We start from the raw sequence: 24,388 nt of genomic DNA, 5'->3' as shown, positions 1-24,388 counted from the left end.
GCCTGCAGCCCCAGGCCCGCCCCGCGTCACATGAGCCCCAGGGCTCCCACCCCCTCCCCAGGGCAGAGGACACCCAGTCGGTGGCCAGGAGGGCCTGGGCTTTCCAGGGACAGAGGCCCAACTCCAGGACACCCCAGCTGGCCCAGCCCCTCCTCTTTCCCTCAAGGCTGAAGGAGGTCAGGAAAGGCAGTCCCGGAAGAGGCCTGTCCTGGGCCCCAGGTTGGCCCCTGAGGGTGGCCCTCCTCATGCCGGCTTCGAGACTGAGGGACAGGGCAGCCGATTCGGCCTCGGGATCCACCTGTGGCTCCATGTCCCAGACGCACCCTGTGCTGGAGAGCGGCCTCCTGGCTTCTGCCGGCTGCTCAGCACCCCGGGGTCCCAGGAAGGGCGGCCCAGGTAAGAGGCTTGGGGGGAAGGTGGTGGGGTGGGGGCAGAGGGTGGCAGCCGGTGCCGGGGCTGTGACTCCTTCGAGCTTCACGGGGCCTGCCCGGCTTAGTTGACAGTGCCGGCACGGATAGCCGTGTTGACTCACCTCAGATATCAACAGGGCCACCCCACAGGCAGGTCCTGCACAGCTGGGGCAGGTGGGCTGGTGAGGGCTTGGCAGGTGCCAGCCGGGTGCCCTGGCCCCACCCAGAGGCAGATGCTGGAGGCCGGGCTGCTCAGCCCCGTCTAGGAGGGTGGGCTGTGTTCTCCTGGGGGTGGGAGGGCTGCAGCCGGGAAGTGATGGGGGGGTCCTACAAAGAGAGCCCTCCTCCTCCTGGGATGCCCTCCGAGTGCGACGCCTCACAGCAGGTTGGATGAGGAAACTGAGGCCAGAGGGGAGGGCACTGGCCCAAGACCCCCATGAGGAGGAAATTGGTCCGACCCCGGGCCCCTGTCCGAGGAACAATTCCAGCCAGGGCAGTGGGGGTTTACGGGGAATCTGGGCCTGCCCTTCTGGGGGCTTCGGGCTCTGGGGAGGGGTCCAGCAGGACGCCAGCTATTGCTGACACCCCCACCCGAGCCTGCAAAGTCCCAGAACAAGGCTCCCCGGATGCTGGGGGCTGCAGCTGCGGGCTGGTGGCCCCATTTCCCAGTGGCCCTCGTGGCCACGCTCCCAGCAGCCGTCGGAACCTTCCGGAGCTCGCAGTCTCCCATTTCGCGGGGCTCTCACTGCGGCCGTCAGGTCCAAGGTCTGACTGCACCCCTGACACTCACACACAGAACGCGGGACCGAGGGGTGTCCCCATCTCTGGAGACCACATTCCCTGAGCAGGTCCTGGCGGCGGCTGCCTGAGGCTGTTCCCACCTGCAGGTGCCTGTGGGGCCCCAGGGCTGTCCCCCACAAGGGCCCCAGACGTGAGCAGGAACATCCCAACCCCAGGTGCCCGGCATGCAGAGGCCGGACCTCACCACAGCCAGTGCTAATGTTGGTTTCTCCCGAGTGGGTGACTCAGAGATGCCTTCGAGGCAGCACCAGCTCACTGGCCCTGGCATCTGCCATCCCGTTCTCTCTGGAGCGGCCCTGTCTGTCCCCTGGCACTGAGTGGCCTTGGGCCAGGTGCTTCCTCCCTGGGCCTCAGTTTCCTCATGGGTCAGACCCTTCCCACCTGTTGCCCGCGTGAGAGCAGGTTCTCACCGGTGGGGAGAGAGACGGGCTCTGAGGTGCATGGAGAGCCGCCGCTTTGTTTGTTAGGACGGGGGCGTCTACCGTGGAAGGAGGTTAGGGCCAAGAGGTGGCCCCGTGCCTGAGTCACGTGAGGGGCTGCTGGCTAGAGGTATGAAACAGAGAGTCAGGGTGGACCTCTGACACGGCTGGAGGGGAGGAGCAGAGGGTCAGGGTGGACCTTTGATATGGCTGGAGGTCAGGAGCAGAGGGCCAGGGTGGCCTCTAACACAGAGTACCCAGCCACTGTGCCCACCCCCAGGGAGCCCCTGCTTAGGGGCTGCAATGTGAGGAGGAAGCAGGGTCTCACTTGGGTGCGGGGTCCTGCCCCTGGCTTCTAGGGGCTTCTGTCCCTGCAACCAACCGGCCCTATTCCAGGGTACCCATGGGACAGCCTTGGCCACATCAGGCAGCAGAGATACACGTCAATACCAGGGCTTGGGGCTTCTCATCCTGCACCCCAGGGGCTCCCCAAGGCCCCCAGGGGACAGATGTGGGGGCCCTGTGATGCCAGAAAGCCTCAGCATCAAGCCTCGCCTGGCTGGAGGCGCGGGGCCATGGGGGTCATGGGAACTGTGGGGGGTCCCGGACAGACCAGAGGGCCCCTCAGCGCCACTGTGTGGTTCTCAGGCACACAGGCCTCCCAAGAGTTCCTAAAACCTTTGAGGCCTGAAAACAGGCCGATTGGCTTTCAACTCTGGGGAGAACAGTAGTATTTTTAAAAGCTGAAGTAGAAGAACCTTCCTGTCTTTAGACCAAAGGCATATTGAACAGGGCTGTGTTGCCGCGTGTTTGCTGGAGGGCGGGAGAGGCGTCTGTGTGCTGTGTAGGAGGTGGGAGGACCTCAGCCCCTCGTCTCCTCTGACAGTGTCCTGGGGGCTGAGGTGTAAGCAATCAGAAGACGGCCACAGAGCAAACGCTGCCGTCTGGGGGCCAGGACCCCTTCCCTGGGCTCCTTCACTGGCCCCCTCACGCAGAGGATCTGGATCCTCACTAACCCCTTGGCCCAGTGGTGCAGAAGGAACCCCTTAAGACAAGTGCTTGTGGTCCTGGGTTGATGAGGCGCCCGCTGTGTGTGCTCGGAGCTGTGCAGGCTCTCACCGCCTTGTCCCCCAAAGCCCACTTTGCAGAAGAAGAGGCTGAGGTCAAAATGGTGACCTGACTGCCCCAGGAGAGAGGGATGGGAACCAGGTCACCCGAGGAGGGTGCCGGGGACAGAGACTTTGAAATCCACCTGGCGAGTGTAGGCTGAGGCAGAGAAGGCTCAGTGCCATGTGCTGGGACCTCCATGGGGGAGAAACTGAGTCAGGCCTGCCTGGTGTCACTTTAGAGGGATGACGTGGGATCTCAGGGAGGTGGTGAGCACTATCAGTGGAGGGGTCCAGGCAAAGGCAGGCGGGTGTTATGGGGACCAGGCAAGGTGGGCAGATGTTATGGGAACTGGGCAGATGCTGCAAAGGCACCATCCGTGCAGGAAGCTTGAGCCCTGGCCGGAGCCCACCTGGCACAGGGGTCACGTCCAGAGCCTGCGGTCAGCCTGGGCTCCCTCCACCTGACCTTGCCCTTGGGGCTGGGCTTTGCCACCACTCACTCTCCATCCTCCATCCCCTCAAGTGGCCATCCGGGCCCAGCTGTCCTCTGGAATGTTGTGGGTCTGGAATGTCCTGGGTCTGGAATGTTCTGGGTCTAGAATGTTCTGGGTCCGGAATGTTCTGGGTCCGGAATGTTCTGGGTCCAGAATGTTCTGGGTCCGGAATGTTCTGGGTCTGGAATGTTCTGGGTCTGGAATGTTCTGGGTCCGGAATGTTCTGGGTTTGGAATGTTCTCGGTCCGGAATGTTCTCGGTTTGGAATGTTCTGCGTCTGGAATATTCTGGGTCTGGAATGTTCTGGGTCTGGAATGTTCTGGGTCTGGAATGCCCTCCCTGGGTGTTTCTATCTCCTGGGGCTGCAGTAAGGACAGGCCGCAAGCTAGGTGGGGGCTCAGAACGACAGAGCCTTCTTGTCTCACAGCGCCACAGGCCGGAAGTCCAAAACTAAGGCGTCAAGATGGCCGTGCTCCTCCAGGTCCTGCTGGCCCCAGGTGTTCCTGGGCTGTGGCCGCTGTGCCGCAGCCACTACCTCTGTCTTCGCAAGGCCTTCTCCTCCCTCCCAAATCTTCCTCTGCCTCCTTTTTCTAAGGCCCAGCCCACCCCAGGCCAGAGCTCCAGCCACTCATTCTGCACTCCAGGCAGTGGGACAAAGGGAGGCACTGGAGAGGCTGCAGGCAGCTCCTGTTATGGGAGGTGCCCCATCAAGGGGGTGCGGTGGGAGGGGGAGTGGACACCAGCAGCCAGGCGGTCTCAGCCCGACTCCTCCTTCAGCCGCAGGCCCCGTGTTTACTGGGCTATGGAGCTGGCGGATCATGCAGAGCTCGACCAGGGTGTCCGTGGGCTCCAGACAGAGGCAGGGAGGTCAGTGTGCGCATGACAAGACGTCTGAAGCCACAGACAGACAGGCAGCCCCAAGGGTACCTGCAAAGGGGCCAGATAGCGGCTGTTGGACCCGCGTCTGTGAGCAACGTGCCGTCACAGCCGTCATCCCAAGGGCCCCAGCACCCTCAGACCTCACCTCCCGCCTCCTGTCCCCCCTTTTGTTGACCACATGGTGTTGGGGGGGCTCCACGTTGGGGAGCCAGCCCGGGAGTGCTGCTGTTACTGCCATCACAGAAGAAGAGACTGAGGTTCTGAGAGGCACACGGCAGGCTCTGCTGACCCTGTGGGGCAGAGGCAGATGGGCTGGAGACGTGAGGATCTTGCTGCTGTGAAATCAGACTGACGGTGGAGTCCAGCCCCAGGCTCGGAGGGAAGCTTGCCCTGGAATCCCTCCTGGGTCAGTCATGGCAGAAAGCCAGCAGCACCGTGAGGGGACAGGGCTGCCAGTGCATGGACAGCTCCATGAGGGAGGATTTACGAAGGTCAGACAGAGGCGGGAGAGTGCAGAGCTCTGGGGCCAGAGGGTGAAGAGGATGAGCCAGTAATAGAGGGAGGGGTGTCCACAGAGGCAGGAAGTCCTCAGGAGAGTGGACGGTGGGACAAAGCCCGACCCCCCCCCCCAACTATCTCCCCACTGGACCCTCCACTGGCGCAGAGCAGGGAGCAAGGGCTCTGGGCATGTCCTCACTGCCAGGTGCAGCCAGCTCTCCGGGCCCCATAAGTGCACCTCCCTCCCTCCCTCCCCAGTAAGCGTGGCACTGCTTCCCTGAGGCCTCGGTGGCTGCTGGAATGCTCCGCTCCATCCCCATACCAGCCCATCCCCACACACAAGGACAGCAACCAGCCACGTCCTCCTGTCCAGCAGAAAGACCTCAAATCAGCACCTAGGAAGACAGGGGCGGTGCCTAGGGTCAGGGTGCAATCCAGGCCAGCTTCCTGGAGGAAGTGGCCCCATGGGGGCGGCTCTAGGAGGCCACTCTTTAGGCGATGACGACTTTCACTTCTCACCACATGTGGACCGAGAAGCAGTGCGTCCCGTTAACCTGCCTGGGCGCTGGGCAGGGGTTTTCCGGCACTTTCACTTCCGTGACTGCAGTTGACCAGGGAGACGCAGGCAGAAAGAGCGGCCCCAGGGAGAGGCCGATGGGTCACAGCTGAGCCAGGACTCACCGGCCAGTGCTCCTCCGAGGAGACGTCAGCCAGGGGCAGCTGGGGAGAAGCAGGGAAAAGAGGCCTGTCTGAGCGCCGCCCACCCACCCTCTGAAGGAACTCCAGCTGGGAGCTGTGGACTGGGTCACTCAGGTCGACTGTTACAAAGCCAGAGGCCGGCCTGCAGCAGGAACCAATGAAGTTCTCAGCACTAAACCCCCAAGTCCACCCCCAGGACAGCTGCTCCGAGGCCTGTCAGGAAGTCGCCCGGGACACAGGTCCGCAGCGGGGACCCCACCGAGGGGCTTCCTCTCCCAGCTCTGCTCACCCCAGGCCCCAGGCAGCTCTCTTAGGTGGGCAGAGAGTGGCTGTATCACCATGTCATTTGAAAAATCAAGGCCAGGTGCAGTGACTCACGCCTGTAATCCCAGCACTTTGGGAGGCCAAGGCGGGCGGATCACTTGAGGCCAGGATTCTGAGATCAGTCTGGCCAACATGGCAAAACCGTGTCTCTACTACATATACAAAAATTAGCCAGGCGTGGTGGCGGGCACCTGTAATCCCAGCTACTCAGGAGGCTGAGGCAGGAGAATCGCGTGAACCCGGGAGGCAGAGGTTGCAGTGAGCCAAGATTGCCCCGCTGCACTCCAGCCTGGGTGACAGAGGGAGACCCTGTCTTAAAAAAAAAAAAAAGGAAAATTGAGTTGATGAAAACACATCAGCCACATCACACCTGCGCACACACACGGCCCAGCCCTCCCGGCCCGACCCCACCGCGTCCGCCTCCGGCACTCACAGCCCCGACTGCCTGGCGGCTCTGCAAGCCTCCCGAGCCCGTGCCTGTGCTGTGCCCTCGCCAAGGAGCCCCCTCCCCACCGGCCTCCTTCCTGGGGTTGCTCTCAGCCTCCACTTAGCGAGGCCTCGCTCCCACCGGCCTCCTTCCCTCGGTGTTCCTCTCCTTCAGTTTCTCACCCCATGAGACAAACCAGCTGCCCCCTTACGTACTACTCATCCCGCTGCCCCCAGCATCGGCTGCACGAGGCAGGGGCTCTGGTGCCTGCTTGCAGCAGGGCCCTCAGCAGATGGTGCTGGCCCAGGAGGGTGCTCAGCCCTGGAAGGCGTGAGTCCATTCCATCTCCAGGCGAGGCGAGGCGAGGCCTCCGCACTCCTGGTCCTTGAGTTGTTACTTGGCTGTGTGCATCCTGCTGGTGCTGAGGCAGGGACTGGCTCCACAGTTTTCCCAGGAACTCAGGCCCTGTGGCCCCGGAGGGAAGGGGCAAAAGGCAATCCCGTTCCCGGCTTTCACCCGGCAACACTTCAAGGGCATCGCTGACCTCAGATGAGGACACAGAAAGGTCAGGAAACCAGCCGAGCTCACACAGCGGGGCTGGGGTGGGCCACGTCCTCCCAGGCTGTGCATCTCTGCCAAGGACCCTCCTGGAGGAAAGGCAGCTGAGGTCACATCTCAGGAGAGGGACCCCACTGCATGCCCTGCTCTGAGACGAGAGCTGCACCCTCAGCTGAGCCCCTCTGAACCCACCTCTCCGTCACCTTGCTTCACTCGAGGAAGCCCCACGCAGGTGCTGCCTGACACCCGCGTCACTGACCCCTGGATCAAGCACGTCCTGACACCCAGCTGATCACACAGCAAGGATGCCGGCTTGGGGCTGCCGCCACCGCCTCCTGGAGTGAAATCCTCTCTCGGCCCAGGACAGCTGCAGAGCAGCTGTTTCACTGGCAGCTTTTGGAGAGTGTGCCAACCCCTCCCGAAGGCCTGCCCCCCATGACGTGAATTTCCATCAGCTTTTCCAGGCGCCCCCTTTGTGGAGACAAGGACTCCTGGGGTGAGGGCCCCAAGTGTGTCTTTTTCCCTGGGAGGAGTGGGGCCAGAAGCCATTGCCCGCCTGAGAAGACATGGCAGAAACCGCCAACAGCCGCAGCCACTGGGGCTCATTTCGGGACGCCCCTGCGGAGGGGGATGGGGCAAACCCACAGCCTTGCAGAAGGTCGGGGGCTCTGCCAAATCGCAACCCCCCAGGCCATGCTCACCCTAACTGGACAGGGTCCACGGTACCCTCTAGCAGGGCCCACCGGGAGCCCCGGCACCTGCCTCCGGGCACCTGCCCCTCGCACCCTGGCAGCCAAGCCTGGCCTACTGCCCTGAGCCTGCAAGATGGAGCCCCACGGGCAGTGTTGAGGTCTGTGCGGCTTTGGGCCGGCCCTGCCCCCGTCTCCCTCGGCTCCCTGGTCTGTGAGGGGAAGTGGATGGACCCGACCATGGCAGGAATGGAAACCGCTGTCCACCAGCCACGCTGACCCCAGCCTGTCTCCTGTTTGTAAAACGGGGTGGCAGCTAGCCCCTCCTCGAGGCTGGGGTGGGATTTGGTGAGGAAAGACCCTCTTCCTGCCACTCCCTCCCAAGGGGCCCCGCTCTTGCGACCCCCGCAGCTGGGCCCTGCTCCCACCCCTGCCAAGGCCAGGAGGCGCCGGCCGGGAGGGAGCCCAGTAGAGAAGGAACTGCAGAATTCACCCCACCCTGTGGGCTCCCGGAGCTTCCTCCTGCGCTCCCAAGTCCAGGTGCGTTTTGAGTGTCTAGAAAGTCCCGAATTCACAGACCTGAGGGGGACAGAGTGGGGGAGGGGACCTTGCAACCATCCCTCCAGCCGTGTCCGCTGCAGCCCCTCTCTCCAGATGGCAGTGACCCCGGCTGCATCCGGGCCAGGCTACAGCTGAATCCCAGAGCCGGTGGAGCCAGCCTGACCCAGCCGACTGCTCACGAGAGGATGGGGGATTCCTCAAAATCGCGACCCCAGGCCGCGCACTGGGGCTGGGGCTCCTGAGGGCTTGCTCAGGCTGGGCTCCCAGATTTAGAGAACAGATCCTGGGCTCCCGGCCCCCAATTTATGTGAGGCCTGCAGCGCTGCAGACCCTGGAGCTCAGAGGGGTTATGGTCCATGGGGGTCGCACAGCACTCAGGTCCAGGGCCTCGCCACCCTGTCACTGCAAGTCACCCAGTCAGCCCCCGCCCGCTGACCGCACACCCCTCCATGCCAGGCGCAGGGTGCAGAAATGAAAGAGGCGTCCCCCCTGGAGGGGCTCGGTGCAAACTGGACCCCGAAGCTTCTTGCCGCTCATTTCCAAGGGGGCCTGCAGTGGTGGGTGTTGTCCTGACACCCCCAGCCCCAGACAGACGGACTGACAGGCGGGGGACGGACAGCCATCTCAGCTGCTTCTGCCCCTCCAACACGGCAGCATATTCTAGACCAAGGGTTGGGACCACGTGTTCTAAAAGGTCACCAGCAGGTGACAGAAGATGCCAGTCAGATCTGCCCTCGTCTGCTCTCGGCCCCCAGGGGCTTCTCCCACCCCAGGTCCTCCTGAGACGCAGCTGAGGCTGGGCCTGGCTCTGTCCCCGCTGCCGGGAGCCGTGAGGCTTGTCCTGCGGCCCCTCAGCTGGGGCTTCCTCGTCTGCAGTGCAAGGGGCCGTCCCCACCTGGGGGGCTCTCCGGGCAGTGGGTGGGAAGGGAGACAGCAGCGGCCGCTTCCTGGCGAAACCGAAACTGCCAGGTGCTTCCCGCCCCTCCCTGCTGAGCCCCTCCCCAGGGCCAGAGACAGCTGCGACGGGCAGGCCTGCGGCCAGGGCCCCTGGCAGGCCCCTGTGGTCCATCCTGACTCGGCCTCTCACCAGGGCGTGCCTCTCTGGGCCTATTTCCTCCAGGTGGGCCCCAGCATGGGCGGTATGGGGGGGTCCTCATCAAAGCCCTGTGGTCACATGGTCCCAACTCAGCCCCATGACCCGTCGAACCCACGGAATTTCAGCCACTTCAGTCACGGTGCGAAAAGAAGGATGCAGAAAGCTTAAAAATTTATAAACTGAACATGTGTGAGAATGGCGACGTTTCGGAGGTCACAGAGCGACCTCTCCTCTTTCCCTTCCACTTCCTACTTATAAACTGAACATGTGTGAAAATGGTGACATTCCGGAGGTCACAGAGTGACCTCTCCTCTTTCCCTTCCACTTCCTACTTATAAACTGAACATGTGTGAAAATGGTGACGTTCCGGAGGCCACAGAGCGACCTCTCCTCTTTCCCTTCCACTTCCTACCTCTGCCTACAAGGGAGGGTGGGCGTCTCCACACAGCTCTCACGCCGACCCCCACTGGACGCACTGCTCCGGGGCAGGGGGTGTCCTGAGTGCCCGGCGCCCTGGACAAGAAGGGGCAGTGTGAGGGCTGAGCCGCGACAAGCCCCCAGGCAGTGTGCGCCTGACCCTCACCCCTGTGCTCTGTGGCTGATCTTTAACCCCCCTGGAGAAGCCAGGTCACAGGAGCCATGCCGGGCAGCGCAGCACGCCGTCCCTGTCCCCAGCCTGCTCCTTCCTTCCCTCTTCTTTATAGAAAGGAATTCCTGTAGGTTCAGTGTCCCCAGCCCGGAAGGCCACCCCACCTGGGGGAGGCAAGATGGGATCAAGGGGTTGCGGGGACCTAGTTCAGATGCTCAGCCACCCCACACCCCGCCACGGCTTCCTCATCGGTAAATGGGGCAATAGCAGTCCCCGTCTCCGGCACATCCGTGAAAACTGAACAGGTGGATGCATGGCAGCACTTAGGGTGTGGAAAGCCATCCCAAGGCATCCTGCCCTGTCCCCGTCGCTCCCAGGCATAGTGTGTCTCGCACAGTTACAGAAAAGGCATCGAATTCTCATTTTCCTTTGCAATTTCCTCTGTTGACACCTGCGAGGCTGAATGCATTGAGCATGGCGCTGCCTCGTGCTGGGGCCGAGCGGCGCCTCGGGGGTTGGGGGTGGCATGGCGCTGCCTCGTGTTGGGGCCGAGGTTGGGGGTGGATGGTGCTGCCTCGTGTTGGGGCCGAGCGGCGCCTCGGGGGTTGGGGGTGGCATGGTGCTGCCTCATGTTGGGGCCGAGTGGCATCTCAGGGGTTGGAGGGGTGGCGTACACCAGCACGCTATTCTTGGCTTCCCTATGGAGAGAGGTTGAGTGCGTCAATTTTCCGCGCTACAAACAATGCTTCAATCAAGGATACTTTCCCTCGTCCCCTGGGGCCCACATGGTTTCTCCAAAGCAAACACAAGATATTGGCCACAGGGACAAGAGTGTGATACGAAGTTCTCATCCTGGGCTTCCAGAGTCCAGGCTGGGTGTGGGCCCTATCCCGACTTCCTGGGGGAAATGAGGGCCTGGTCTCTGAGGGGCAGCAGTGGGTGTGCTGCATCCGACTTTCATCTGGGTGGCTCTGCAAGCCAGGCAGGGCCAGGGCACAGGAGTCACTGGAGACGCCCCCCACCCCAACCCACCCAGCTCGTGTTCAGAAAGGCCTCTGTCCGGCGCAGGTGTTGGTGATGGCAGGCAGTGGTTCTGGAGGTCAAGAGTGTCCATTGCTCCTGGAGGAATTCCTTGTTCGTGGAAACCAGGGCCAGCCTCCAAGGGAGGCTGGGAGGCTGGGCGCTGGGCAGGGCCTGGCACTGGGTGCTTTTACTGCTTCCATTACTGAGTTCATGGGAGGCCAGAGGTTGACCAGGCCTGGTCCTCGTCTGGACATGGGTTTGGTGGTCACCGTAGGTGGGATGAGGGTATGGCATGGGAGGAAGCCCAGCCATGCTGCTCAGGTGGGAGAGGGGCCGGGAGCTCTGTGGACTCATGATCCCCCGCTCTGCTCTCCTCTGTGGGCACTCACAGGGGCTGCGACCCCCCCACCCCTGGCACAGGCCTCCTTCCTGCCAAGGACGAGGGGAGACTGGCAGCCTTGTTAGCTGGCTGCTCTGGAGTCTGTCCCTGGACACAGCCTAATGTGGCCAAGATGCGTTTCAGGGAGCCGTGCTGTGACTCAGGTGGGGGAAGTCCTGGGACTGTGCAGGCCAGTGAGCAGAGTGACCCTCAGAGCAGAGCGACCCACACAAACCGGGAAAGCCCGCTCCGTCCGGAGGGGACCCACCTTGCAGGTAGACGAGGAGGTGAGGGCTTCAAACCCCGCTCCATCTGGAGGGGCCCCACCTTGCAGGTACAAGAGGAGGTGAGGGCTTCAAACCCCGCTCCGTCCGGAGGGGACCCACCTTGCAGGTAGACGAGGAGGCGAGAGCTTCAAACCCCACTCCATCCTGAGGGGCCCCACCTTGCAGATAGATGAGGAGGTGAGGGCTTCAAACCCCGCTCCATCTGGAGGGGCCCCACCTTGCAGGTACAAGAGGAGGTGAGGGCTTCAAACCCCGCTCCGTCCAGAGGGGCCCCACCTTGCAGGTAGATGAGGAGGCGAGGGCTTCAAACCCCGCTCCATCTGGAGGGGCCCCACCTTGCAGGTACAAGGGGAGGTGAGGGCTTCAAACCCCGCTCCGTCCGGAGGGGGCCCACCTTGCAGGTAGAAGAGGAGGCGAGGGCTTCAAACCCCGCTCCATCCAGAGGGGCCCCACCTTGCAGATAGACGAGGAGGTGAGGGCTTCAAACCCCGCTCCATTCGGAGGGGCCCCACCTTGCAGGTAGAAGAGGAGGCGAGGGCTTCAAACCCCGCTCCGTCCGGAGGGGGCCCACCTTGCAGGTAGAAGAGGAGGCGAGGGCTTCAAACCCCGCTCCATCCGGAGGGGCCCCACCTTGCAGGTAGAAGAGGAGGTGAGGGCTTCAAACCCCGCTCCATTCGGAGGGGCCCCACCTTGCAGGTAGAAGAGGAGGCGAGGGCTTCAAACCCCGCTCCGTCCGGAGGGGGCCCACCTTGCAGGTAGAAGAGGAGGCGAGGGCTTCAAACCCCGCTCCATCCGGAGGGGCCCCACCTTGCAGGTAGAAGAGGAGGTGAGGGCTTCAAACCCCGCTCCGTCCGGAGGGGGCCCACCTTGCAGGTAGAAGAGAAGGCGAGGGCTTCAAACCCCGCTCCATTCGGAGGGGCCCCACCTTGCAGGTAGAAGAGGAGGCAAGGGCTGCTTTCCCTGGCCAAGGAGTGGCCCAGGGGGAACTCTGTATCCGCCCATGCTCTGTGGGGTCTCTCTGTTCCTGCTGCCAAATGGGCCCCCGTCCCCTCCCCTGACATCAGCCCACAGAGGAGGGACCAGGCACAGTGGAGAGGACCTGTCGGGTGCCAAGCACCAGGCCCGATTCTCAAAGCCGGTGGTTCTGTGGGCTTTTAATGCTTTTGTTTGCAAGCTCCCTAAAACTTTTTTTTGACAAGCCAAGTTCCCCTATAAGATGAAATTGCTTACGAAGCAGCCTCACCCAGCCTGGCCACACACAGACCTTATGCTGCTTTGTTTTTGGCAGATAATGGTGGCCCAGGAGCCACTAGAGAGGTTTTCAAACATGACAGGTATCTGTGGACAAGACGTTGTTAAAATAAATAAGGTGACAGCTGCACCCCACAACCTCACCACTGGGTCACAGAAGAACAGATGCATAAAGTGTGTGAGGCATGTGTTGGCCGTGGCACACACCTGTTCTGCAAACTCTCTGCCCCGCAGAGACCTAGCCCCCTGGGTTGCAGAAGCAGGATTTAGGGCCTCTGGCTGGCACTGCACACCAAGTATCCTTCTAAACCAAAGGCTGGACACAGGACCCTTGGCAATGGTGCCACATGGGCCAATTTGCAGCCTCTAAACATTGATTAAACAGTCTCAAAAACTGTATTTTCTAGCATACCTAATATGTTACCAGTGTTTGGCATCTAGTCTTATGAAAATCTGCAGATTTAGCTCACTTGATTTGTAGAAATGCTGCCTTAAAAACAAAGGGCAGAACTGGTCCTCACTGAAAAACAATCTGCCCAGACTGATGTTTGTCAGATATTAATTCAAATAAGCATGTTATTAAATGATCCAAATGCCTCACTTTGAATTCTAATTGTGATATAGATGGATGGATGTGTGGGTGGGTGGATGGATGGATGGATGGATGGATGGATGGATGGACGGATGGATAGATGGGTGGGTGGATGGGTAGGTGGATGGGTGGATGGATGGGTGGGTGGATGGGTGGGTGGATGGGTGGATGGATGGGTGGATAGATGGATGGATAAGTGCATAGATGGTGGGTGGATGGATGGATGGATAAATAGATGGTGGGTGGGGTAGGTGGATGGATGGATGGATGGATGGACAAATGGATAGATGGTGGGTAAGTGGATGGATGGATGGGTGGATGGATGGATGGATGGGTGGATGGATGGATAAGCAGATAGATGGTGGATGGATGGATGGATGGACAGATGGATAGATGGTGGGTAAGTGGATGGATGGGTGGGTGGATGGATAGATGGATGAATAGATGGGTGAGTGGGTGGATAGATGGTGGATGGATGGGTGGATGGGTGGATGGATGGATGAGTTGGTGGATGGATAGATGGGTTGGTGGGTGGATAGATGGATGGGAAGATAAAAAGGTAAGGAAGCAGGAAGGAAAGGTCAAAGTATATTTTTCAAAACTTAAAAACATAGTTCTTATACACACATACAGTAAGCATGTGTCAAAGGTGTATTACTCCTCGATGAGGGAGCCAGCCGGGCAGCCCAGGTGATTCAGAGGAGGACCAGGGACATTAAAGACCTCATGAAGAAGGAAAGCCGCACGAAACCCGATGAATGGGAATTAGTGAAGTGCAATCTTTCTTCAGAACAAAAAGTAGCTTGCAACTTGTCAGTTTTCTGCACCCTAACCCTAACTGAAGCTTCACCAGCAGTAAATTAAAAGTCAAAAGAGGCCACTGGGCCCTTGGCAGCCTGGCTGACACCAGGAGGGCCAGAAGTCAACGTGCCTTTTTACACCTTTGGGTCTGTGGTTTCTGAACAGGAGGCAGGCAGGGCATGGCCTGCCCCAGGTTTGCACTGGTGGGTCGAAGCCCTGTAATCAGACTCAGGCTAGAGAGAGGCAACCCATGAACTGGGGGAAGAGCAGGCGAGAGCAGCATACAGCTGACCCCAAGCCGTGTTTGCAGAACAATCTGGAAGCTGAAGACCCACATATGGATTCCTTTAAGCCGATCAGCCCAGGTGTGCGGATGGTCTTGTGTGCGTGCCCCTTTAAAGACCCCCATAGAGCTGTGCCACCTGCCGCACAGGTGCAGGGCTGGGAGCCCAGAAAGCTCTCTGTCCTCTCCTCACTGCAGACAGAGCTCTCCTCTTTCTCAAGATGCACTGCAAGCGAGCTGCAGAGTCCCCTAAGCCACCACGAGGAGACAGAGGCTCAGAGGGATGAGGAACCCACGCCTATGTGGCCAGGCTGGGCCTCCTGCCTTAGACGTGCACGGACCGGAGCCTCTCTGCCTTCCAGGATCCTGCAGGACCCTGAGTCACAGAACGCGGCTCTCCTCGGGCCGCTGTGTGCCTGGCTCACGAAGTGTCAGCAGGGAAATCCAGGCATGATGCCGTTAAAATCTATTCCTGATGCGCACTGCAGCGCGGTGCTTCAGCTCCAAGAACATTACACTAAGTGAAAGAGCCAAGAGGCCGCACACGGTCTGGTCCCATTTTATGGAATGTCCAGGACAACAAATCCACAGAGACAGAGTGGATTTGGGGTCGCTGTGGGGAGGGTGTGGAGAAGACAGTGACAGCTCCTGAGGCCGGGATTTACTGCGAGGTTGATGACGTGTTCTGGAGTTAGGTAGAGGTGCTGGTTGCAGAACGTTGTCAGTGTACTACATACCACTGAATTGTGCATTTTAAAATGGTGAAAATAGTAAATTTTATGTTCTGTTTATCACAAATTTTTTAAAGATCTTAACATTCTTTTTAAAAAAAGCCTGGCAGAAGACGAGCGCCCGTCCCTGGCCTTCCCCTGCTGCCCCTGGACTTTGGTAGAAACTCCTTACAGCCTCTGTCCAAGCCCCCACCTTCTCTCCCTCTGGCCCTGGGCCTGTGTCTGCTTCTTCCGGCTCCCCCTCCCCAGCATCCTGCCAGGCCCAGCTACACGTCTGCCCAGGGCCCCTGGCACTGATTCTGTCCCTGCAGCTCAGGTGCTGGGGATGTGGCTCTGGACCCAACCTCTGTTATCTCCCCTCTGCAAACCACAGAGCTGGGTGGCGTGCCCTGTGCCCTCCTGGAGGCCCTGTGGAAATCAAGCAAGTGAAAGTTCTCAGACACGCAGGGTGGGGTTGCCCAGCTCCCTTCCGAGTGGACCTAGGAATTCACGTCAGTGCTCAGAAGCCGTGCAAGGTCAGCGCCCCTCATCTCCAGGATTCGGGGCACAGACTAGAAAGCAGCAGCAGGCTTTGCTCCCCCTGTTTTCCCACCAGGCGACATCTAACGACACCCATGTTCGTGGCTGTGCCGAGCACTGTGAGGAGGAGGTGCTGGGTGGGAGGGCACTGGCTCCGGCTGCCTGGCTGTCTCCCCCCGAAACGTGGTCCAGGGGACTCAGCATCTGTGTTCAGTCCTCTCAAATGTGCCCTTTGGTGATCCGGCCCCACCATGTGCCCTTAGGGTGCAGGGTGGCCTGGGCCCTGGGCCTCTCCTTCGGGACTCACGACAGGCATGGGTAATGGATCACAGTGCTTTTCCTGCTGAGCACAGAGGAAGCCTCGGCATCCCCCACAGGACAGTGACCCCAGCAGGCACAGCAGACACAGCAGACGCAGCAGCCTGGGAAGTGCATTCACCTTCGAGGCTGGGTCACAGCGTCTCATGTTATTTGTGGAAAATAAATATCCATTGGCAATTGATGCTTTTGTAAAAGTAAAAAAGTATGAGTATGCAGTGGAAATCTCCAGTGCTGAGTATCAGTTACTATGGAATGCGAATGCCGAGTGCTGAGTGTCGGTTACTATGGAGTGGGAATGCCGAGTGCTGAGTGTCGGTTACTATGGAGTGGGAATGCCCAGTGCTGAGTGTCGGTTACTATGGAGTGGGAATGCCCAGTGCTGAGTGTCGGTTACTATGGAGTGGGAATGCCGAGTGCTGAGTGTCGGTTACTATGGAGTGGGAATGCCCAGTGCTGAGTGTCGGTTACTATGGAGTGGGAATGCCGAGTGCTGAGTGTCGGTTACTATGCAGTGGAAATCTCCAGTGCTGAGTATCAGTTACTATGGAGTGGGAATGCCGAGTGCTGAGTGTCGGTTACTATGGAGTGGGAATGCCCAGTGCTGAGTGTCGGTTACTATGGAGTGGGAATGCCCAGTGCTGAGTGTCGGTTACTATGGAGTGGGAATGCCCAGTGCTGAGTGTCGGTTACTATGGAGTGGGAATGCCCAGTGCTGAGTGTCGGTTACTATGGAGTGGGAATGCCGAGTGCTGAGTGTCGGTTACTATGGAGTGGGAATGCCGAGTGCTGAGTGTCGGTTACTATGGAACGGGAATGCCGAGTGCTGAGTGTCGGTTACTATGGAACGGGAATGCCGAGTGCTGAGTGTCGGTTACTATGGAGTGGGAATGCCGAGTGCTGAGTGTCGGTTACTATGGAGTGGGAATGCCCAGTGCTGAGTGTCGGTTACTATGGAGTGGGAATGCCCAGTGCTGAGTGTCGGTTACTATGGAGTGGGAATGCCCAGTGCTGAGTGTCGGTCACTATGGAGTGGGAATGCCGAGTGCTGAGTGTCGGTTACTATGGAGTGGGAATGCCCAGTGCTGAGTGTCGGTTACTATGGAGTGGGAATGCCCAGTGCTGAGTGTCGGTTACTATGGAGTGGGAATGCCCAGTGCTGAGTGTCGGTTACTATGGAGTGGGAATGCCCAGTGCTAGTGTCGGTCACTATGGAGTGGGAATGCCGAGTGCTGAGTGTCGGTTACTATGGAGTGGGAATGCCCAGTGCTGAGTGTCGGTCACTATGGAGTGGGAATGCCCAGTGCTGAGTGTCGGTTACTATGGAGTGGGAATGCCCAGTGCTGAGTGTCGGTCACTATGGAGTGGGAATGTCCAGCGCTGAGTGTCAGTTACTATGGAGTGGGAATGCCCAGTGCTGAGTATCTGTCACTATGCAGTGGGAATGCCCAGGGTTGCGTGTCGGTTACTATGCAGTGGAAATCTCCAGTGCTGTGTGTCAGTTCCTACAGAAGGTTCCATCACTCCCCGTGCGCCCCCATCTCGAAGCACTTCTCGCAGGCTCTAGCGGCATTCACAGGCCCCCTTCTTTACACATCTGTTACAGCAGGTTTCAGAAAGCTCTAGAGACACCAGGTCAGGATCAAAACAAGGAGAGGCCGCGGAAGACAGAAGGCAGAGCCCCACCCACCACCTGCCCAAAGTGAGACCTCAGACAAGTCTCACAGCCTCTCTGGATTCTGTGAGTTCATCGGTGAATAGCGTTGCAGTTAAAGTCAAATTTCAGATAAACAAATTCTTAAATTGTAAGTGCATCTCAAATATTGCCTGGGACATGCACTAAAAATCAATTATTGTTTATCTGACATTCAAATTTAACTAGGCATTCTGCATTTGTAATCTCCAAAATCTGGCAGCCCTCCCTGTGATGGACTTGATCCCTGTAGCCAATAGGATTATGTCAGCTGCAAATCACAGAAAACCTAACGGGAGTGTAAACAAGGTTTGTTTCTACATGACCAAACCCAGAGGCGGGTGGCCCAGGCCGGTGCCGCAACGACACTGTCTGGTACCTGGCATTTCTGCTCTTTCAGCTTCACTATCCTCTTGCTTATGATTTCCTGGCTGCAAAGTGGCTGCCCCTGCTCCAGGCATCATGTCTGCATCCCAGGCAGGAAGGAGGAAGAAGGGGAGAGGACAAAGACTAGGCCAGCCTCTTATCATAAGGAAAATTGAGCCTCTTGTGGAGGCCTCACTCAGCCGACTTCTGTTTATGCCCCGTGACAAATGGATTCGTTCCAGTAGGTTCCAGTCCACAAATCAATAGTGTTCAAATGTGACACTCCCGAGGCCCTTCTCACACCAGGATTTTCAAGCTTCTTTCTTCACATCTTCTCTGCTATCTTCAAACAGCCTCTGCACCCATGACCCCGTTGACCTGGCATCTGGCCCCGTGAGTTCAGCAGAGCAGGTGACGTGGTCCCATTTCACAGATGCCGTCCACATTGAACTTAGAGCTTGAGGCAGAAGAGTGCCCTGCCCTCCCAGCCCAGCAGGTGCAGGCCTGAGTCATTGAATACCGCTCACATCTCGTGGGCCGTCCTGGGAGGGCAGACAAACCTGGGAATCAAGGACCTTGTCTTGTCTCTGCCTGTTTTCTACTGAAAATCATCTGAGGGAAACGGACTCATCTTCCTTGGAACCTTAATTATTTATTTATTTTAATTTATTATTATTATTTTTTGGACAATCTGGCTCTGTCGCCCAGGCTGGAGTGCAGTGGTGCAATCTCGGCTCACTGCAGCCTCCATCTCCCATGTTCAAGTGATTCTCGTGCCTCAGCCTCCCTCCAAGTAGCTGGGATTACAGATGCCCGTCACCGCACCCTGCTAATTTTTGTATTTTTAGTAGAGATGGAGTTTCACCATGTTGGCCAGGCTGGTCTCGAACTCCTGACCTCGGGTGATCTGCCTGCCTTGGCCTCCCAAAGTGCTGGGATGACAGGCTTAATGATCTTTTTAAACAACGAGCCACCTTTACTCCAGTAATCCCAGACACCGTCTCTGCCCTGCTCCCGTTTTCTCTCCATCGCCTTTCCCAGCTGCTGGGAGGAAGGAGAAAGAAAGGAGGGTTTCCCCGGGACCTTCCCTCTCCTGCACCTGGGTTCCCTCTCAGGCAATCACAGCATCACATTTATTTCTAGAACATTCTCTACTGCACCTGGGTTTTACAGGTGGTATGACTCACGCCACCTCCTGCCTCTGCCTGCACCTCTGTCCAAGACCTGCAGCCCCGGGCGTGCACGCGTGTTCTCTCTGCCTGCACCTCTGTCCAAGACCTGCAGCCCCGGGCGTGCATGCGTGTTCTCTCTGCCTGCACCTCTGTCCAAGACCTGTAGCCCCGGGCGTGCATGCGTGTTCTCTCTGCCTGCACCTCTGTCCAAGACCTGCAGGCTCTGTAAGTGCTGGGTGCTGCCCCGGTGCCTGGGCCTCCTCACAGGCCCCGAACACCCATGTGCCTCCAGCCCCGGGTGTGCACACATGTTCTCTCTGCCCTGGGCATGCACGCGTGTTCTCTCCTCCCCGGGTATGCACACGTGTTCTCTCCACCCCGGGTGTGCACGCGTGTTCTCTCCGCCCCTGGGTGTGCATGCATGTTCTCTCCGCCCCGGGCGTGCACGCGTGTTCTCTCCACCCTCGGGCGTGTACGTGTGTTCTCTCCACCCTGGGTGTGCACGTGTGTTCTCTCCGCCCCCGGGTGTGCACACGTGTTCTCTCCGCCCCTGGGTGTGCACACGTGTTCTCTCCGCCCCAGGCGTGCACGTGTGTTCTCTCCACCTCTCCTGGGAGCCCACCATCATCGCCAGGACTACTTCAACTCTCTCCCGCAAGAAGTCCCCTCTGCTCCCCCAACAGGGTCATGCCCTGTCCCCACCACCCGTCCACGGCCACAGCATCTGCTCATGTGACTGTCCATGTAGCGTGTATGAGACCAGGACACAGCAGGCCCAGGCCAGGCCTGAACACCTGGCACAGAGCACATGCGGCGTGCCTGCCAGTAAAGACGTGGGCGCATGATTCAGCCCATCAATCAACAGGGCGTTGCCCTGCCAGCTGCTGGGACCTTGCCATCGCAAGGATGGGGCTTTCTCTCTGTTCCCCTCCGAATCCTGGCCCTGGGTTGGCACGGCACAGCCCAGGCACACAGCACTTGTCTATTGGGTGAATGAGCAGCTGACAGGGTTGCCAGGGGTCAGAGCAGAGAGAGGAATCAGCCCTCTGGGAACTCAGCCCTGCTCCATGGAGGCAAAGGGAAAAGGGAGGCCGAGGCAGTACAGGGTCCCACTCTGACCATACCCCTAGGGAGCCAGGTCTGTGGCGTGAGAGCTGCCCACAGGGGACCCACACCTGCAGCGGGAAGAGCACAGAGCCAGCGCAGACCTGGGCCATACTGAGGCCCCCAGCCCCTGGCCCTGGGGGAGTGAGGTCATCTCCTTCCAAAGGCCACACCGAGGCCCCCAGCCCCCGGCCCTGGGGGAGCGAGTTTGTCTCCCTCCAAAGGTAGTGCTGGGCTGCTGGGCAGCGACTGTGCTTCTCCACCTGCCCCCACCCAGGCCCCAGTCTCCCCATCTGAGAAATAGGAAGGACACCTCTCCACCAGCAGGCTTCTGCTCCAGACGACACATGTGTGATGCCCAGGGATGTGGGGCACCCACGAGCTCTGCACTAGGACGTGGCATTACTCTAACGCCCCCGCCCCAGAACCTTCTTCCCCCGCCGCCCCGCCTGGCATTACTCTAACACCCCCGCCCCAAATAAAACTTCTCCTTTCCTTCCTGGAGGAGTTCCCCATTCGAGGTGACCACATCAACCTCAACTTCTCCCTGGGAGCTTTGGGCTCTTGAAGCTATTTTAGGTCTCTTCTGCCATAGCCTGTGCCCAGGGCCCTTTCCTATCTGGATAGGTTTGTGCCGTCTGAGGCCCCGACAGCCTGACCAGGCTTCCTACGGCCTCGTGGGCGTGCACGGCCTTGACACCTGTCCCGCTACTGCCCTGTGCGCTGACAAAGTTCCGTGGCCTCTCTGTGAGCGAGGGAGTGTGAGCAGCTCACAGGCACTTTGGTTCCAGGTCTACTGTGATTTTCAAGCAGGCTTGTTGAGGTCTAACCCACACATCTTACAACTCACCCATCTCGAGTACACAAGTCAGTGGCATTTAGCCGAGTCACAGAGGTGTGCAACTATCACTGCTAACAAGTTTTAGAACATTTTCCCCCAAAAGAAACCCCATGCCCACAGGCAGTCAGGCCCGTTCCCTCCCTCAGCCCTGCCCACCACTGATCTGCTTCCTGCCTCGGTGGATTTGTCTTTTCTGGCGCTGTGTGTAAGCGGGATCCTGCGTCCAGCTCTTCCACTCGCCCGTGTTTTCTGGGTCCATCCCCGCTGGAGTGTGTGTCGGACCCGCCTTCCTTCTTATGTCTGAATAATATTCCACTGTGTGCACTGCATCTGCTTTTGAGTTTATCTGTGCTCGGCTGACAGTCTATTGAGAAACTTGTCTCATCACAGCTGTGTGTCTCAGGTGAGCCACCGACCCTCTCTGGGCCTCCCAGATGTACAGTGAGGACAGGTGTTGGGGGCAGCAAGGGGATGTGCCTGGGGGTGGAGGGGCCGGCTATCACCTTAGCGTCGTCCTTCCTGGGCTGAGGGGGCGTCCTGGTCTCTGCGCAATCTCCAACCCCGTTTGTGCTGTGTAAGTAGCAGTGTTGTCCCGAGTCAGGTGGCAGCCCCACGGAGAGTGCTCTGCCATGTCTGCTACTGGCCCTGAAAGGCAGTGGCATCCGCTGTGGGGGCGGGGGTGTCCCAAGGGCAGGGAAAGGCAGCACTTCTGACCAGGAACCTCTGGGGCCATCAGCTGGCTGTCCAGACTGTGAGGTTAGAACCACCTGCAGCATTTGGTGAGAGGGAAGATTACGGGGAGTGGGTCGATGGAGGAGGAGTAGGCAACCAATCCCGTGTGACAATGGTTCTGCTGGGCAGCTGCCCGTGGGCATAACCTCTGGGTCCTGAAGCCCAAGGGCGGTTTTGTTCCAGGGGAGAGCGTGACAAAGATGTAGAGGGCCCCGACTTCAGGCTGCCGCAGTCTCCGGGTGAGCCACTTCTTCTGTGGTTCAGCCTCTGCATTTAAGAGGCCCTGGCAAAGTACAGTGTGGACTGGAGGGTGCCAGGCAGCCCAGAACCCTAGGGGCCGGGCTTGGTGCGGCTGCTGCAGGCCCCCGTGATGCCACCTGGAGCAGGCACGGGGGGAGGGCAGGGGCCACACGGTCCAGTTCAAAACTCGGTCAGGAAAGCAGCCGAGGAGCAGACGCCAGCCCCCGCTGCCCACGCCTGGAGCGCCTCTTTCTCCCAGGGCACCGCCAGCAGGGTCCACCAGTAACAGACACCAGGCCAGGTGGGGCAGCTGCAGGTTGGGGTGATGGAGACAGAGCCTGTGGGTCCCAGCCTCGCCTCCCTCTGCCATGGAATTGTGTGACTCCAGACAAATGCCTTCCGGGCCTCCACGTCCCCTGCTGGGAAGCCCCGACCCATGGAACTGAATGAATGGGGCCACGCCTGTGAGGCCTGTAGAAGCTCCGTGTTCCTCCACCCTCCACCCTCTGGGAGCTGCTGGGCTCTGAGCCTGGGGGGGCAGGGTCTTCCCTGGGCTCAAAGAGCAGAGAGCCCTGAGACCCCTGGGGAAGAGCAGGCGGACACGCTGCGTCCCGGGGACCCGGCGGCTGGGTGAAGGTCTCCTGCCCACCCTGGCACAGGCCGTGAGCTCCGTGTGCGTGGGATTCTCCGTGATGCAGGTCTCCGCCCTCCGTCACACGCATGATAAACAGGGCTCCGACCCAGTTTCCTGGCCATTCTGTCTGGAAGCTCTACATGGCCTCAGGTGACATGCAGGGCCTCTTTCCCAAAGCCTCAGGGAGCAGGAACTCGGCAGGCCTGGGGGTTGGGAGCCCTGGGCAAGGTCTGGAGCCCTGGGTGGGGTCAGGATCCTTGGCTGGGGTCAGGAGCCTTGGGTGGGTCAGGAGCCTTGGGCAGGGTCAGGAGACTTGGGTGGGGTCAGGAGCCTTGGGTGGGGTCAGGAGCCTTGGGTGGTCAGGAGATTTGGCTGGGGTCAGGACCCTTGGGTGGGTGAAGAGCCTTGGCTGGGGTCAAGAGCCTTGGGCAGGGCTGTTGGGGAAGGGGGCTGTCAGAGTAGATGGGTGGCCGGTCTATCATGGTGGACAGGGTGCCTGTTGTGGTCAGGGGACCTTTCATAGCAGTTGGGGTACCATTGTGGTGGCTGGGGTAGCCCACTGTGGTCAGGGGGCTGTGTTGGTCAGTGGTGGGATTTGGGGTCTTCGGAGGAGGAGTGGGAGCTCCTGGGCAGTTCTCTGACAGGCAGCTGTAGAGGGTCCATGACCACACCCAGGCATGGCCGCGGCACATTCATGCCCAAGTCCGGAAGGACCAGGACTCTAGATGAAAGAGCCTCCGGCTAGGTGGCCACTGACCTGACATGGTGTCAGCTGTTAGAGGCCACCACCCTCAATTGCCCAGGGCAGGAGCACAGCCCACATGCTCTGTGGGCATCTCTGTCCCTGTCCTCACCAGCCCAATGCAGGTGACAAGGCCCATGGCAGCCCCAAAGTCATCTTAAGGGGAGCCATCCCCCTTAAGGGAAACCCAGAGACACATATGATTAAGATTCAGGGGACGCAGTCACAGCGAAATAAACCCAAATGTTTATTTTCCCAGCAGTAAACTGTGCCTTCAATAGGCAGACATAAGATCTCAGGGTGCCTAATACAGCAAAAGGCGCTTTGGCATCCAAGCCACACACAGCCTGGGAGCAGACACCTCACCTCGCCGTCGTCCCGGCCACTCCTGCTGGCGCTGTCCCCGGCCGGGAGCCCCCACGCCCCTACATTCCGATCCTGCCAGATCCTGATCCCCACTGCTCAACCCCAGCCTCCCCACACTCAGGGTCCCAAGAGTGGGCGGCAGCTGTGGGGACCGTTTTGAGGGCTCCACCGGGAGCTGTGGGGACCGTTTTGAGGGCTCTGCCGGCCTCTGGACACAGTGTCTCCAGGGGAGGGCCAGCTCACCGTCTGGGTGGACATGGGGAGCCTGGCTGACTCTCCCCACACCCACTCCTTCGTTCGCTCTTCCGTCAACCCTCACCACTGGCTGGGTGCCTGTCAGCCCCGCAGGCCCCGGGAGAAAGGGATGCAAAGGCAGAAATAAGGGTCACTCGGCCTCTCCACTGGGAGCGGGTCTGGCTGAGCATGACAAACCCAGCCGAGGGAGAGAGGCGATGGCCCAGCCCAGGAACGGCGCTCCTCATTCCTCCTCCTCTGTCATCGCTGGGGCCAGCAGGACTGGGGGCCGATCTAACCGGCAGATGGAGACCAGGTTGTGTTTTTTCTCGTGGGTGAGGATGGTCACTCATTAGATCATCTGCTCATTCAGCAGCAAACCCGATGGTGGGACACGCCGTCTCGACACAGGCCCTGCGTGGGGGTCCCGGACGTGCCGTCCCCAGGGTGCAGGGGTGGAGGGGAGGAAGCCTTGAGCTGTGACTCCAGGGGGTCCGCCAAGTATTTGTTCAGGGAGAACACAGAGG

At 59.6% G+C, this 24,388-nt stretch overlaps 1 protein-coding gene across 5 annotated transcripts in view; it reads left to right on the top strand.

Annotated features, from left to right (window-relative positions):
- The first annotated feature begins 245 nt into the window (after positions 1-245).
- Positions 246-24,388, top strand: part of CBFA2T3 (CBFA2/RUNX1 partner transcriptional co-repressor 3) — a 102,076-nt gene continuing 77,933 nt past the window's right edge. For all 5 annotated transcript variants that reach the window (XR_008494642.2, XR_008494644.2, XR_008494643.2 and 2 more), the window contains exon 1: positions 246-396. Coding sequence is in view for 2 of the 5 variants with exons in the window: in XM_054454232.2 (XP_054310207.2) it covers positions 246-396 (151 nt within the window). In the remaining 3 variants the exon portion in view is untranslated. The remainder of the gene's footprint in view (positions 397-24,388) is intronic.

Source organism: Pongo pygmaeus, chromosome 18, assembly GCF_028885625.2.
Source record: "Pongo pygmaeus isolate AG05252 chromosome 18, NHGRI_mPonPyg2-v2.0_pri, whole genome shotgun sequence".
Classification (NCBI taxonomy): domain Eukaryota; kingdom Metazoa; phylum Chordata; class Mammalia; order Primates; family Hominidae; genus Pongo; species Pongo pygmaeus.
The sequence above is the reverse complement of the archived record's forward strand: the minus strand, read 5'-3'. Positions and strand labels throughout refer to the sequence as shown.